We start from the raw sequence: 18,307 nt of genomic DNA on the forward strand, positions 1-18,307 counted from the left end.
CTGAGAGATTTGGCAGCTAGTTTGTACTATACCACTATAGAATGATATACAACGATCCAGATAACAAGCTAATGTCTCTTGCTTTTGACAATGCCGGGTAACCTTGTGGAGTCCTATTTCTCGCTCTATAACACTGAAAAGTGACTCAGTGACTACGTACACAAAATATTCCGGTTTTCCCTTATTCTGAAAAAGATAATATTCCTACTAAACTGTTTAGTGAAAATGAATATTCCACTGATATTCCTGTTTACATGCAGCTGTCAATTTTTTATTTTCCGTTGGTGGCTGGTTGTCATATTCGGAACAATAGTGTAATGTTCTTGTGCAATGAATGAATGTTTTGCATGTTTTTGTCTGTCAGCAGGATTACTTTTTGGAAGGGTGTAGAATGGGTTAAGGAAGATTCCATTGGAAGATAGGGCATTTGTGCTGCATGCCAGTGGTGGTGTCGGAATAATAAAAATGTTTTGCTCCCAATTGGGATAAGTCATCTGAACGTCCCCCAAGTCAGAACAACAACTCTGAAACAGATATTCACATGTTTTTTTAAACGCTTTGAGCAATAAACCAGATCTTCTTTGTACCGTCAATGTGGTTTCGACGTGAAGACTTAAAGCTCATGAACACACCAGGAAATCGGACCATCTGAAGAGCATTTGAATGCAGCATTGGCCTTGGCAGAGGTCTGCGCTCTCTGAGTGCCATTGTAGTTATGTTTCATAAGATTGGGACTGAGCAAAACAAACAATAATGCAATTATTACTATAGTGAAATACTAGTGTAAGTAGTGCAACGGGGAAACTTATGTGATGAAAAATATGATGGTCACAGTCCTGACACAGTAAATACTGCATGGCATTATGGCCATAGGGAAAATATTGTCAGAAATCCTAAATAACTGATTTATATGTAGATGGGGAACTTGTGGTTACTTACATTTGAATAATTCATGCTTTTTCATGTGTTTTGATACTGTTGGGACATGATCCATGTCATGTCCATGGCAATAAAGCAAACTCAAAAGTGGAAGATGGGTAGACGGAGGCATGATTTCAAAACACATATTTTCCTTCAAAATTATGTTTCTTGAAATCTGCTCTCCACACCTCCTGTCACAGTGTGTGTGTGTGTGTGTGTGTGTGTGTGTGTGTGTGTGTGTGTGTGTGTGTGTGTGTGTGTGTGTGTGTAGGCTTGTGTCATGGATTTTAAGGACATCAGGTTTCTCCTCCTCTTTCCAATCCTGTCTGCCTCTCTTGCGGTATCAACTGTGTTCTCCTTCTCTAGCTCTCTCTAAGGAACACCATTAATCGTAACTGACTTAATACATCCTAAACTTTTGATTGATGCCCCTATGTTGAAGCTGACCTTGCAGCGGTGGAAGCAGCGAGGAGCTGCATTCACACAGTAGATAATGAACACACACTCACTCATTCACTCACACAAAGCATTAAAACAGCATTGATTTCTCCCGTTCAACTAGAAAGCTTCGAGCACATTACATTATTACGGAGAGCCCCTCTTCTCTTCTTCTATCCTCTCCTATTACTTACTCTCTTCTGTGGTCTCTTTTTTCCCTCTCTTCTCTATTCTCTTACAGTTTTATTTCTTCCATAACCTTACTTTAATTGTTTGTCGGTATCTTCTTCCACTGCTTTCCATTACTCCTTATATACTGTACAGTATGCCTATCTTACTTTCCTCCACTCTCAAATACTTCCAACACGCCTGCTATACATTATAAACATGGGAATACATAAGACGCATGCATATACATTATATACAGACACCACTCGGCAAAACCACTTTTCTCCAGAGACAGAACTGAAAGTCACAGCTGTGTGTGTGTGTGAAGGCACATACACATCTTTACTACTGTGGGTGGTGAATATGTATATTGAGCAGTGTGGGGGAAAAAGGGGACAGAAATAGACAAATACAGTTGTGCTATACTGTATATATGCACTCAGTATATTACATTACAGGTCATTTAGCAGACACTCTTATCCAGAGCGATTGAACTAAGCATTGAACTAATTACAGGGACAGTCTCCCTGGAGCAATGTTAAGTACCTTTCTCAGGGGTACAATGGTGGCAACCTTCTAGTGTTTTGTTTGGAAGGCGTACCACGAGACCATTAGGCCATCACCATATATAACCATATAAGAATCTGCATTTCCTCCCCCAACCAAACCATGAAATTCTGAAATGCCGAAGGACAAGAGTAAGAACTGTCATTCCTTCTACTTTCAATACTTTGTATGATTTCTTTATCACATTGAAAGAAAATGAGCAAATGTAAGGTTATCAACAAAACTCAGACCTGAAACAATAAGGTGTTCAGATGACTGCTCTTTGCTGAGGCTAATAATTGTAGCACTCTGCTTTTTACTCTTCCACAGAAAGTTAAAGTAAAGCTTGACCAGCACCAGTTACAAATATTATTTAATATAAACTTAAAGTCTATTCATATCCATGCATAAAGGCAGTGTCGTGATAAACAACTGGGGAAAAGAAAATGATTATACTCCCATCAGAAACATGGACTGATAGACTCGGGGCTTCCCCTCCTGCTATGTTCTTCAAAAATCCCACAACTTGCAATGACAAAAGGTCACAAATATAACAAAATAACTGAAATATTTATATACTTGCAAATCATTTGTAAGCCTATAATATTTATAATTTATAATTGTTTTTAGTACTATATATTATCATCTCCTAGATCTTATTAAGGTGCAGCTCCTTCAACCACCTGTTAGGGTCACCTTCTCTTTCCCATGATGCCATTAACTGAGCTGGATTCAATTGTTGAATTGAGGAACACAGAGAAAGACCGAATGATCAATGAAAGTGAGAAAAAAGACAGACAGATAGACAGACAGACAGGTGGAAGGATGATAGATAGAGGAGTGGATATTATCAGTCCCCTCAGGTCTCTTTGATAAAGATCAGAGAAGCCACAGCCAGAACCTCAATCACATACGCATGCATGTGTGGACACACAAACACGCACAAAGAGTTTGTGCAATATACATAACTGATGCATGCCCTCAGATATGCACACACACGCACACACGCACAAACACGCACACACACACACCCACACACACTTGACTTTTACACTCAGATCATGTTCAAGTCAAAGAGACTAGAGTCAGAATCAATCAATCAAGTGCTGATAAGGTATCAGAGACAAAGAGAAACAAATGGTAGAATGCTCCTTTAATGGCTGCTTCCAAATATGGATGCACACGCTTTTCTAACTGGGATTTAGCTCTATGAGATGCTACTGTTCCTTTTTTACCGGCATATTGCCCATCAGCTGCAGTCGTAAAATTTCCACATTTCATGAAGTGTTTCCTCTGAGGAGCCGGTTTCAGTGGCCATGCATGCAGCAGTCTGACGAGACTCATCAATGTGAGTATTGAATGTTGTTGGCTTGAGTTTACGGCTGTGACTGGCAATTAGTGATTGAGCCTAAAACATAACTGATGCAGGAGAGGGAAAACTTAGGAAAGCTTTATCAATGAAATATCTGTGTTTACTGAATTCTATGTACAACCCAACCCAATCTGCTCCAACTAATACATCTTGGTTGCTTGATGCTTTTGCATCAAACCTGGTTAAATTTTAACAACCAGACCACATGATTGGACCCGGAGAGAGCAATGACAGACAAAGGACTTACTTGTCGTCCTTATTTTCTCAGATGGATGTCAAGTCAAACACTCAATGCTTGCTATACCCTTCATTGCTGCTCATTTGCTCCACTGCAGTTGAAATATACACAACTACAAAGTGGTCGTGGAATATATGTAAATCAAAGGATAATATGGACACTGAACACGTTGTTGGTGGCTGTTGATGTATACACAAAGTACAGCTTTTTGTTTGAGCCACGGCTGTAAATAGAGAACATATTTGCAAGACACACACAGTCAGCTGTGTTTATGTGGCTTGGAAATACAGTACCATTGATAAGATCCATGTCTGTTTTCCTATGTAAATTAGTAACGCTATGTGAGAATCACATCCCAAAACATTTCATCTTGGCCCTGCGACTACTTTGTTGGTTTTACTCTCTGTTTGATTTGTATCATTTGTCGGCACCCAGTGTTGATATCAATGTAGTCTGGAAACAATTACTCGAGTAGCAGTTGAGCGCCTTCTTAAAAGATGTGAACAATCCGCTTTATAATATATGTTTCATCTCTATAAAAACTATGAATTTCAAACACACTGAACTGCTTTCATCAAAAACAACAGCACACTATTTAGAGGCTAAAAAGCAACTCAAAGATAGCCAAGCACTTCATAGTTGCAGTAAACATAAGCTTATCAATATTCAGCTATAAGCTTGCGTGTCATTTTCTCAACACATGCCAATCTAGACGATCTATGAACCATAGAACCATCTTGTTTCCTTGTTGTATTGTCATACCTGAGATTTGAACATGATTGGATTTCTCTAATGTGACCACAATATAATATCAGAAGAGCTGATAACGTGACCAGAGAACAAAGGAAAATGTCATAAAGCTAACCTGTAACCCACAAGTATAGTGCCCAAAAGGGTTCTGTATTTTATAATAGCTTCTGTATCTGTAGCTGCCACAAAGTTATGGACAAACATCATCCTGTGAAGATGTCTACTTGCTCCCTCCTAGAAAATCCAAATCATTTATATCAAGCTTGTAGCTGAGCAGGTTCAGGGAATGTGTGACCAGAAGGTCAGTGGCTGTGAAACCTCTGTGAGTAACACTCTCCATGATATTATGTGGAACTGATGGATAAATGCCCAGATGGAGAAGAGTCCATCGATGCAAGTGACATCTGGCCAGTGAGTGCGCCTAAAGTGTTTAACCTACTGCCAGCAGCTTCTGTTTGTTTGCAAAAATACAATTTGAAATGCCCCAAAAAGGTTTTAGGAGTGGACAGATCGAAAGAAGGTCATTCCCCGTTTTATCTTATTTCATTTGGACCAATGGCCCTTTCTCAACCCATGCTTCAGTCAGAAATGATATCTCTGTTCCTTCAGAATTCAGCGACTACAGTTTAACCACTTACAAAAAGAATTCAGATCATTACCTAAAATAAAATAACTTCAAAAGTGTAATGTAATTTGTCTGACTTTAATTTGTGTTCCCACATAATCTACTATAGACGGCATCGGAGTTTCAGGCTTCCGGTGGAATCGCAATGCATGCTGGGGTGGCAAGACTAGAAAAGTGAGCACCAACTCCACAAGGGCCACCATATTGGATTTCTTCTCTACGTGTTTACATTGTATTTAGCTTATTCTTCCCCGCGTGTTTACATTATATTTGGCTAGTTTTTAGTGTGTAATCATCGCTCTTCTAGTAATGGGATTTGGACACAGACATTGTGTGGTGAAAGGATGTTCAAACAGTGGGAGAAAGCTAAATAAATGGGCAGAATCTCATTGTGAGCTTCACGATTGCAAAAATTGCGACTGCAAGCCCCCGTTAGAATTATTTCCATTTCCAACAGCACTAAAGAACAATGATAGAAGGCTAGCATGGACCAAAGCTGTAAAGAGACAGGATTACAATGGGAAGTCTTGGGAGCCCAAGAAATCTTCGCGGATATGCAGTGAGCATTTCATGGAAGGAAAACCAACAAATGAATTCCCTGATCCTGAACTCGACCTGGGGTATGTAGTCTATCTACTTGATTTATATATTGACAAATGTACTTTCTATATATTGATTTTTATAATAATGAACAAACACAAGTTAGGTATATATTTATAATAGCTTACCCTGCAACACAACTGCAATAAGCACTTATGATATCGCCAGTTTTCTTGACTGCGCAGATCCATGCTGAATGTGGCGTATGGGAAACTTTCTTTGAATGAGAACATTTTGCTTTCAAAAAGCAATACTCAGAATCTGCGAGAGGATTGAAAGATATGTTTCAACCAGCCAGAGTCAAACAGTCTAAATGCTTTACCTTCTTTGTATTCGTTCAAAGTTGGTTTATGAAACTCGACATGGTTCCCTGGGTGGTCAGACATTAAAAATAATGTTATATCGCTGAGGTATATCGGCGGCCAAGAAGTCATGCTGTTGTTTTCATTGACCCAGCCATCCTGCAATGTCAAGGGATCAGGTACTGAAACGCCACTCGGCATAACCAAAAACTTAGTCTTTGCTTTTTCTGTGATTGAAAGTCTTTCGTTAGCTGTTGGTTGCTCCTCAATGCCATCTCTGATGCAGCAAACACCCTGGTAATAAGCTCCAGTTTTGTTCCTGAAACCTTTAAATTCTGCTAGCGGCAAAATACTTTCAAAGCTTCGACTTTCCACACCTGAACCTCATCATAAGAAAGGAGTTCAGAACTCATTGTAGAGTAGTAGGTTTGTTTACAACACATTTGAAGAATAAGCTAAATACAATATAAACACGTAGAGAAGAAATCCAATACGGCGGCCCTTGTGGAGTTGGTGCTCACTTTTCTAGTCTTGCCACCCCAGCATGCATTGCGATTCCACCTGAAGCCCGTAACTCCAATTCCGTCTATATAAAACAAGTTTTATTTTTTATCTCACTCTTCTATTTTTTATTAACCTTTGTTTGTGCCTTCTCTTGAGGCACTACGTAAACTCTCTGTGGTAAGTGTAAATGAAGGCAAAATAAATGTATTGCTGTTTCATCATTATAGAGAGGAGAAAAACAAGCAGTGGAGAGAAGGAAACACAGCAGGAATGAAGAGAGGTTATGAATGAGGGGAGTGAAGTGAAATCTCTGCTGACATGTAAGTCACATGACAGCATGTTCTAGGATGAAGAACATGTTCTCCAGTTCTCGCAAAAACAAATACATCTGGGAGCTTTGTGTCAGCGTGTGCATGTGTATGTGCATAGTATGCATGTGCATGTCTGGATGTGCTTTCTATGGTTGACCCTGCATCAGATCACGCAGATGTGTCTACATGTATATTGTATGAAAGTGGGTAACGTACATTTATGTTTGATGTTAACATGGTCTGATGGTATTTTATATTATGTGTCACTGTGTATTGCACAGTGTTCTGATTCCTGAATATGTCAAACTGGGTGCGTCTGCTAGATGACTTTACATTACATTACATTTAATTTAGCTGACACTTTATGCCAAAGCGACTTAAAATAAGTGCAAACAACCATGATGATACAAACTCAGAACAGCATTAAGATCAGAAACATTTCTCTTCTACAATAAACACTTCCAACAAAGCTCTAACTTCTCCAATCGCAAGCAAATAATTAACTACTGGTCTATAATGAACACGAGAATTACATTACTTATTACATTACATATACTACATTACTTAATATAACTGCAATATTGTATGTAATGAACATGTGTCAAACTGTTCTTGTTCTTATGTCAGTCAAGCCAAAAAATAAAAATATGTTTAAATGATGTCTTCATAAATTCGCAGAGCATAGAAACTGAATAGAATACATTAGGTGACATGAAAGCCATCATCTCCAACTATTTGCTACTGTTTCGTTTACTATTTACTTCAGTTTTCCTAATTCAGTTAAGCAATTTCAAACACAAGTCAATAAAGGTCAAATCTAATATAAAAATAAGAAGAGAGAAGATGAACGAATATGAACATGGAGAAGGTGGTGCATAAGTAGACGGATGAGGAGGAATGAGAGGAAACAAAAAGAATGATTCTTCAACAATGCTCATGCTGAGAAAGAACAGTGTGTGTGTGTGTGTGTGTGTGTGTGTGTGTGTGTGTGTGTGTGTGTGTGTGTGTGTGTGTGTGTGTGTGTGTGAGTGTGTGTGTGAGTGTGTGCGTGTATGTATGTGTCTAAATGCTGGGATAATCTGTGATTCCTTCTCATCAGCACAGTACCAAACTGCCCTCGACATCATGCTAAATAATACATCACTCTCTTTCTCTTCACACACACACACATGCGCGTCTACACACTGTATGGTATGTGCTGGTGTATGAATTAGTTATAACCTGACAGTCTTCGGAGGAAGGGGAAGAACAATTCAAGGATTACATCAAAGTGTATCCCACTAAGCAGACATGCTGAAAAGAAAAATAGCAATACTATTGTACTTTTGCCCTGCCAATTGCAAAATTCCCTCCTACAGAGCGATCAATGAATTAACCTTTTTCATGTAGTTCTGTTTTATAATGTAATAATACAGAGAGGTAACCCATCCATCTATCCAATCAACTTTTCTCCAGACATCTTCCTCCTCATCCCCATCCTCCAGCTCCTCCTGGGCTCCAGAGGGAAGAGTCCTGAGGCGTTCACAGGCCAGGTAGGATGTGAAAGCCCTCCAGCATCTTCTGGGTGTGCCCCAGGGTCGCCACCTGTTTTGACGTGCCAGAAATAACTTAACAGCAACATGTCCAGGAGGCTTCCTCATCAGATGCCCAAATGACGCTGGCTCGTTTCCAGGTGAAAGACTCAGAACTTCTTCCACATTTCTTAGCCCTTCACTCTGTCTCATGATAAAACCTAAAGTAAACTCAGTCCCGACCAGGGGAGCTCACATCTATTGGTAAATCCATAGTTTTGTTTTGGCTCCATTTACACATCAGTCTGGTAAAAATGCCTGAATCACTTCCAATGTTGCACTAACTTCTTATTATTTTCATTGTTTTATATTGTACAGGATATATATTTATTAAAAAAAATAGAAATGAAATAACTTTTAATAAGATCTGGCTTTGTTAGATTATAATGTATGCACAATAAAATTGCAGAATCAAATCCAGCATCACACGTAGGGGAGTAATCTAATTCTTAGATCCCATTTAAACTTGATCTGTATCTGCAAACATTATCTTTATAATGATCCAAGGTCTTTGCATTTGCACCTGATAATGATAAGCATTATTCTCATTATCAAGATAACTCAAATATTTTCGAACCAACACACTAACTTTAAAATATATAAAACACAATAATGCAAGTTTTGACTGATTTCTTACAGTGTTTAAAAATTACATTTTTAATGACAATGAGAGTTGTAAACACTTCCACCAATAATGATGATGGGCAGGAATCCTTTTACAAAGTGTTTTGCTAAAAATGTATTGTTGCTATGCTAAGGCAATACTTGCGGAAATCTAAAATCTGAAATGGCTGCAGTAACAGATTAGGCAGAAGGATTACAAGGAGTCAGAATGACTTGCCAAGAATTGTCCAAACCAGGGTGGATCATTCCTTCCTCCGCGCTGTATACATTCACAGCCAAGCTGTGTGTTGTGGACAGTATGAGATGCTGAATATAGAAAGACAGACAGATCATCAGCATAATGTTGCATTTTTTGCAAATGCCAAGTGTGATCTCTCTCTCTCTCTCTCTCTGTCTCTCTGTCTCTCTCCTCTCTCGCTCTCTGTCTTCTCGCTCTCTGTCTCTCTCTCTCTCTGTCTCTCTGTCTCTCTCTCTCTCTCTCTCTCCTCTCTCTCTCGCTGTCTCCGTCTGTCTCTCTGTCTCTCTGTCTCTCTCTCTCTCTCCTCTCGCTCCGCTCTCGCTCTCTCTCCCTCTCTCTCTCTCTCTCTGTCTCTCGCTCTCTGTCTCACCTCTCTGTCTCTCTCTCTGTCTCTCTCTCTGTCATCACTCTCTGTCTCCTCTCTGTCTCTCGCTCTCTGTCTCACTCTCTGTCTCTCGCTCTCTCTGTCTCACTGTCTCACTCTCTGTCTCTCTGTCTCACTCTCTGTCCTCTCTGTCTCACTCTCTGTCTCTACGCTCTCTCTCTGTCTCTCGCTCTCTGTACTCTCGCTCATCTGTCTCACTCTCTGTCTCTCTCTCTCTCTCTCTCTGTCTCTCGCTCTCTGTCTCTCTCTCTGTCTCTCGCTCTCTGTCTCTCTCTCTGTCTCTCTCTGTCTCTCTGTCTCTCTGTCTCACTCTCTGTCTCTCTGTCTCACTCTCTGTCTCTCTGTCTCGCTCTCTGTCTCTCTCTCTGTCTCTCGCTCTCTGTCTCTCTGTCTCTCGCTCTCTGTCTCTCTCTCTGTCTCTCGCTCTCTGTCTCTCTGTCTCACTCTCTCACTCTCTGTCTCTCTCTCTCTCTCTCTGTCTCTCGCTCTCTGTCTCTCGCACTCTGTCTCTCGTTCTCTCTCTCTCTCTCGCTCTCTCACACAGAAACACACACACACACTTAGTCAAACAGCTGAATGTATCAGCAGCAGGGACTCTTCAGATGAGTCCCTGGTGCAAGGTCTGTGTGTTGCGCTCACAAACACGCGTACACACACACATACACACACACACACACACACACACACACACACAGGCGCGTACACACACACGTATACATACACACACACAGACAAACAAACACATGCCAATAGAGACGCACAATCAGAATGAATATTGGCCAAGTAGCAAGTGGAAACTAGTGCCAGTGAATAAATCTGGGACAACTGCTTGGACATACAAGTATCACAAACACACACAGACATGCACACACATAAACTCACATACAGCATGTGTGCAGACTTAAACCAAACCACTTTGGAATCAGTGATAGTGTCATGATGCGGCACACCAGACACACATTCAACACCCACCAACCACCCAACATACAGCAGTGTATCATTGTCAACAGCAACCAGCTGTGACCAACACTGTGTGTGTGTGTGTGTGTGTGTGTGTGTGTGTGTGTGTGTGTGTGTGTGTGTGTGTGTGTGTGTGTGTGAACGAACTTGAACAAAAAGTTAGTTAAAGTGAATTGTACAAACATACAGTATATTACGTATATTATTTCTTTTCAATAAGCTTTTTCCATGTTCATTACGTAAGGTCTTAAGGTCTTACGAGGGAACATTCCGTACTTTGGCTGTGCCTTTTAATAAAATGTTCTTGCAACACTCTCTATTATAGTTTTAGTGTCTTGATATATCGACCACTAGTAATAACTTGGTTTAGTGGTTCAGTGCATTCTGTGATAAGCCATAAGCCAAATTTAGTTCTAAATAAATACTGAATGACCAGGACTACATCTCATACACCATCTGTGTACCTCTGCAACTTTAATATAAACATTGCAACAGAGTACTCCTATGTGTATAAGTGTATAATTATGATGATAATATTATACCTATGCATAATGACTGTGCATTTAGTAAAACCTCATTTTAATGCATGCATATGTACTTGAACCATTTGGATCAGACATTACTGTCACATTGTCAGCTGTTGATATCTCAACGATTTGCTCAGTGAATATCAAGGAGCTACATAAAACTTATTTGTGTTGTTGGTTTGCTCAGTGTCATGTGTCTGCCTCCGGTAGAACGTTTTATGCTCTGGAACTAACTGCCTCATTGAGGACATCAAAGTTTTGTAATCTAAATCTAATCTGAAATCTTTAATGCACACAGGACATGGTGCCGGTACATAGTGAGTTCTAATTTTAACCATCTTCAACTTAAACTATTCATATCTCTTCTTTCATCTGTGAAAATGAAACCATGGTGTTTACTCAGGCCCTAAAGGGAGAGGGCAAAAAGGGGCGCTTTAGCTACCCCCAGGAAGTTCCCTCTAAAAGCAAACCCAACTTTTTGTCTTTGTTAAAATGTTCAAACTCCTTGGTAAAACAAACAACTATAACAAGGTTAATACATCAAATATGTATTAATTGTTATGTCATGCAAAAGTTGCCTCAATGATCCAGTGTATGAAATGTTTACTAAAAGTCATAGAAAGAAAGTTTGTAAGAGCATGTAAGTAAGACGTTTTAGTGCCCAAAACTTGACTTTGGAGGGTCAAAATGCATATCTGCCAAATGCAAAATCTGTTAGATTAGTGTTCTGTGATGTAAAAGTGACCAAACAACATCCACTGTTTCTGTGCTTTCAAGCCTATAACATAGATCCTCCAGTATGCTCTCCTTTTGTGTCATGCTCTGCCCATGCTCTCTCTCTCTCTCTCTCTCTCTCTCTCTCTCTAGGTTTGACAGCCTGCCATGATGATAAGGAATGAAAAGGAATGAACTTGTCACCCATTAGGGAGTCCTTTCTTGTGCTGAGTGGAAAAGAGCCAAAAAACTTTCAGAATCTGAACGGCCTTCCAAAAGAATTCAATTGAAATCATGTACTCAACATAAAAAAGTATTTGTAAGCAGATACAAGTGTCTATTAATGTATTACACACACACACTCACACTCTCTCTCTCACACAACACACACACACACACACACACACACACACACACACACACACACACACACACACTGACCTTCATAGTTGAGTTTGAAGCCATGTGCAGAGACAGCAAAGTCACTGGTCAACCTCAATGAGAAGACGTTTCCTGTACTGGTGACAGGGGGTGGAACCTGGAAGCCTGTCAGCCTGTAGAAACAGAGAGCAGAATGTGTTGACATTATCAGCAAATTACCAGAGTCATTAAACATACAGGGAACAACAGTACCTCCATTGTTGACAATACAGAAGGCCTTACAGCTTGTTAACCTATAGCAACAAAGAGATTAGCATATAAATGTGTTTAAAAGAAACAGACACATCCATCAGGTAAACATAAAAGTAAAGTACATCTTGTACCTAGAACAGTGCAGAAGATACTTGTGACAGGCTTGACTACCCTGTGATCATTTATTTTAAACTCTTCATCACCGGCCAAGTTACTCATAAAATTCCCAAAACTAAAATGCCCGTCATACTTGTATCACTGAAATTCTGGGTTATGTTGTTAACCTTTGGATAAAATCCACAGTCTATGTAATTTACTTTCTGTTGCCAACCTCAGTAGGATACCACTCTAATACAATAAAGGTTTTCAATATGGAATTAAGAGCATATCTATGATTGAGGGATTGCCTCCAAACGGGTCTCAATATAGTGACGACTTAGGCAGGATATAGCTGCTAACGGGGCTAACAGAGCAAACAGAGCTAACAGTGTTAACCTGGCGGGGAACCAGAGGGTTGCTGTTACCTATTTTTGCAACAACGCCATGGGTCAGGAGCGCAGTGCTGAGCAATTCACAGGGACGGGACTCAGATGCACTAACATGCTCAAATGTCCAGACGAATTACGTAATCAAGGCACAGATGAGCTCGGATTACAACACACAGAGATGGAGACTTCTCTGCTGAGGATGCGATTACTCCAATATATCTTTACATAGAAAATAGTTGCTGCTTTATTAATGCTCCGAATGCTGTAAATAGAACCTTTACATTGTAATACATTGTGTGAAGTTTAGTACAAAAGGTGCATATTTGCAGTCGTTTATGTTTCCTCATGAACTACAACTGTTGTATATCATGTGAGACATACATAATGATATGTTGCCAGTTTGATTACACTCATAGCTCTGATGTTTGCTTTCACCAGTACCACTGCCTGGCATAGAGCCCCTGAGGCAGAACACAAACAACTCTCCATTATTAGAAAACATAAAGAAGGGCTGCACTAAAGCCCATTACTGGATAGGAGTATTTAAATAAACCAAGGCCCAAGATGAAAGTGTACCGACAAAAAAGTGAGCCATGGTTGGCTTAATAGTAATACTGAAATGGGTTTGTGGACAAAAAGCTAAACAAAAAGACAGGAGTCAAGTATCAGGCAAGGCCGCCTTTAATCTTAACTCCACATGTTCGAGTGTGTCCTCCAAAAATAGGTTTACACACAACTGCCCAGGTGTGCCTTTAGCTTTTAGATTCCTTAAATGAAATAAGGAAGAGGAGAGAAAGAGGAATGGAAGGCCAGCTTTTTATTTAGGTATGGACAAGAGCCAAACCTCCTTTCTGCCACTGCAACACATTTTCTTCTTGTCCTGCAGCTACCATTCGTCCCTTTATTTCACCTCCCTCCTTCCTTCCATTTCCTCCCTTCCTCTTTCATCTTTCCACCTCCTTCTCTTCCTCTTACCTCAATCCACTCCAACCAGCCTTTCCTCTAGCATTAAGCCGCCTAACCTCTTTTTCTTCCCTCTTTACTTTAACCGCCCTTGCACACTTCCTCCCCACTTTCTGTCTTCCTCTCTGCTTTTCTCTCTTTGGCATTTACCCACCTAAACTTAAACTTCTTCATCACCCTTTCATTTGTCTCCCATCCTTTCCTTTTCACTTTGTTCCACTACATTCAACTGTCTGTCTTTGGTCTTTGGTCTTTTTCATTTCCCCTTTCTACTCTACCTACATTCACTTTCGTGCCTCTTCTTACCCAATACAGACCATCTCTGTCTGGCATCAGTCAATCTTTAATTATTCTCCCTCCATGCCAGTCAGCGTGCCATTTCTGATACTTTTAAACATGGGTTAACATAAATTGAGAAAACATCAATGTTTTCCAAGCAACATTTGTGCCCGGGTTGTTAAAAGTAACCTCGCACTGGCTAATGTGATTGTGGCAAGAAACAGTCTGTCTGTGACCTCTACATTTCACAAGCAAGGAAACCTAAGAAGTGGAGCATAACACGTCTCCAGTTTATGATAAAGTGTTTCTAAAATATTTTAAACATTCACAGAATGCAGGGACTTCCTTTAATTCTGTATTATCCTGCCTCATCCCTGCACTCATCTCTCTTCTCAATCTGTCCTCTCATCTTTCTTTCTGTCTCCACGTTTTAATTTATTAAGCTTTCTAGCAGCAAAACAACCACAAGCAACCGTTTCTTTAAAAACCTGCCCTCTATCTATTCTTCCTCTCAACCCTTTCATCTTCTTTTTCACCTTCCTACCTTGCTTTTAACCTCCGATATGGACGTTCTTTATCATCTTTCCTATCATCTTTTCATCTCTCCATCCTCCTCTTTCTTGTTTCACACTTTCACATACTCCTTTTCATATTGTATTCATTTGTTCCCTGTCGTAACCTCTTTTATATGCCATGTTTCATCCCTCTTCCCATTTTTCTTTAATAGTTAACTTGAGTTTGTTCCTCTCCTGTAAATGCATCTTTCTGCTCATCCACACTGTAATTTACCCCCTACAACATCGCTCCTCTCAAGTTGCTTTCCCTTGTTTTCAGTTTCCATGTCTCTTTTAGTTCACCCTTCCTTGCATCTTGACTCTCATTTCTCAGCTGACTCAACTCCTTTTCTAAATCTTTGTTCTCTCTCCTCTAGTCCAATACCACTGAAAGCACGAAGGGTGGCCATTTTCTTAAAAGCACCTAACCATCTCTTTAATCTCTCCCTCTGTTGCTGATCTTCTCTGTCTCCGCTGCCTTCCTATTTTTGGTCATTCTCTCCTCTCACCTCCACTCTTTTAGTAGGCCTTGCTCAGTTTGCTTTCACTGCCCTTCTTGGCTTAATTTCCCCCTTCCCATCTTGTAACTGTCTGTACAATGTTTCCTATGTTAAGACCAACATACAGTAAGCATGTTAGCCATGATGTGCATGTAATGAAGCACCGGGTGTCACAATGCTCAAGCTCCAAAGTAAATGATCGCTGCACAATCACATGCAAACGTTTCAGCTGTGCTACTGTGCTTGTAACAATATATATAAGAATTCTGCAATCTGGCAATCACAATCGCAAAGTAATACAGTAATCACGTGAAAAGGAAGAGGTGGTTAAGCACAATGGTCTGGCAGTTGTAATGGAATTATTATTACACAGCATCTTGGTGAAAACAGATTTTAAATAGACAGTGTACAGTCCAAAAATGTTCTCTCTTTTTTGTAAACACGATTTTCAGAGGCCATTATGCTTCGCAAATAGAACAGTGGCATGAACTAGAAATAAGAAATAAGCCCGTCATAACATTGCCAAATATAATTAAGAGGATTCTAGCATTTAATCAAATCAAATCCCAATAGTACACAACTATAGGAAACAGAGGAAACAAAAGAACCAGTGTTTTAACTGTACAGTAGTTCGGCATGCATGCACATTAATTCAAGTGTGACCTAATCTGACCTGTGCAGCATATTGGTGATACTTTTTTAGCTGCGACCAGCAGCTCTACAGCTTGCTCTTTCTGTCAACAAACATGTTCCCACCCTTTGGCGGCCACAGTTCTCGCCCTAGGAGGCTGAAATGTGGCATGGTGATCAAGTGTCTGTGAGGTTGTGTGTGTGTGTGTGTGTGTGTGTGTGCTCGTACATGGCCACAGCTATTGCAAATTTGTTTATTTATTAGGACCTATTTATACTTATCATTTAAAGGGTCTCAAGTGCAGATAAAATGCAGATGCAATTTAATATTCTTTCGTATAGACTTAACTACATACAGTATATGTGTCCTCGTTAACAAGATCACAAATCCAATTGCAACTGTCGTGTATTTCTCAAATACATGCAAATCAGGGTTGGCCTTCTCTCTAGTCCGGAGGCTGTTTGGTAACGCCAAAAGAAGAAGAATTGAGCAGTTAGTTACATCAATTACAGTTAAGCTAGATAATAACTATCCATCAAGTAACAAAAACACATGGATGACGGACAGAGCTTTCCTCATCTCAATGGGCCGCTGTCTCAACCATACATATCACTGTTCTCTCAGCCACACACACCATTCAGTGGTTACGGACATAACACGCAGCACCTTCTGTTTGGTTGTTTGTTTTGAAATTGTTTTAACTTGCTTTTTTATTTGTATTATTTAGTACCATGGTTGGACTTGTGCCTCTGGGTATCAAAATTGTAAAAGTTGGCCACAGCCACACATATTTGCATCTTTTTAGCCTTTTTGTGTTAGCTGCATGTTCTGCCAATGTGGCTGGACATATGTTTGTCACATTTTCAATTCAACAAGATGTGTTGTTCCAAAAGGCATTCAACATAAAAAATACAGAAAATGATAGATCGTGTTGAAACATTGTGCGCATTCATGTTATTGGAAGGAGCTTCTTGATAAAAACGTAGCCAGCATAAAAATAGCCAATATTGTGTTATGTATATAAACCATTCTCTTCCGCTTCCTCTCCAATATCTTATTAGTTATGCTTCACTCATTAAGAAACACACTTTTAACACATATATACACACACACAAACACACACACACACACTGTATACTTTCCTGTGTAACAATTTATCTCTGGATTTATGCGTTTTGAGATTTATGAGGTAAAACCAAAATTATTTTACGGAACGTAAAAGAAGAGATGGAACAGAGGGTGTCATTCAAGGTCTATTCCTGTGGAAGTGTGTGTGTGGTGTATAGAGTGAAATCACATTAGCAAGTGAATGAAGAACTAGCTAATATCAGCAGAGTGCTTTCTCTGCTCTTTCACACACCCATACACAAACATAAGGGGCGTCACACAAGATCACACACACACACACACACACACACACACACACACACACACACACACACACACAAATAGAGACACAGAAAAGCAACCATGCAGTCTTGCTAATGCGATTGTCAGAACCCCTCTTTCTGTTTTTCCTTCTCTCTTTCACTCGTTCCCTCGTATCTGATGGTTTCTTTATTGCCGAGAGGAAAAAGAGATTTTTCATTATTATTACTGCCATGAAAGAAGGAGAGATGGGGCTTAAAGAGATCAAGTGTAAAAAGAAAAGAAAAGAAAGAAGGATGGACCAAATGAGACAAAGTGGTTCACACTTGAGGTTTTGTGTCGTGTTGAAAAATAATTTCTCGGATCAAATCATATCTGATGTGAACTGCATCATTTAATCATATCAAAGAGTCATCTGATACGGACCTACAGACCATGCACTCGTATGCTTGGGATAGATATTCATGAGAGCAATGTGAGGACTGCCTGGACGTGAAATCAACCAGTTTCATGTATAATTATGTTTATATAAATTACATTTCACTTCACTTCACTGTCCGCAACTATTTTCTGGTATAATTACATCCTCTTACTGACCAGCTTTGATGAATGGATGTTGATTTACAGTTAGTTATATGTTTTTATTTTCAGAAAAAATACATTACCTATAATAAAAATATATAGTAATATCATTTATCCATAGAGAAAAACAAAGTCAGTTCGGGAAGGGCGTGCTGTAATGCAGTGGTAAAATGTAACCTTGAATAATATACTAAACCTATACCTGAGCTGCATCATTCCTAGCCAAGCGTCCAAAAACAGCTTTTTTTGGGAGATCAATCATGTCATCCTATCATATCTTCTATACTATCAATAAATGAGTAATGTAGCTGTTCCTGATTAATATTTAGGTTTATCATTGAATAAAAACACATACAGATACGACATGTGTTGATTTGAGGATACTGTATGGAGTGATGTTGCAATTATTCCCTCTGAGCTTATAACATCCGTAATGGTAAAAAAAATAGCTCTAAACTTTAAATCTAGAATCAGCTTTTATTGACTGTTAGGATCAGCCAAAATGTTCTCATGCC

General features: G+C 39.6%; 1 protein-coding gene across 1 annotated transcript in view; it reads right to left on the bottom strand.

Annotated features, from left to right (window-relative positions):
* The window catches only part of LOC115015839 (CUB and sushi domain-containing protein 3-like), a 310,217-nt gene that overhangs the window by 193,747 nt on the left and 98,163 nt on the right, over positions 1 to 18,307 (bottom strand). The window contains 1 exon segment of the mRNA XM_029443438.1: positions 12,236 to 12,348. Coding sequence (XP_029299298.1) covers positions 12,236 to 12,348 — 113 coding nt within the window.

This window comes from Cottoperca gobio, chromosome 11, assembly GCF_900634415.1.
Source record: "Cottoperca gobio chromosome 11, fCotGob3.1, whole genome shotgun sequence".
Lineage (NCBI taxonomy): Eukaryota > Metazoa > Chordata > Actinopteri > Perciformes > Bovichtidae > Cottoperca > Cottoperca gobio.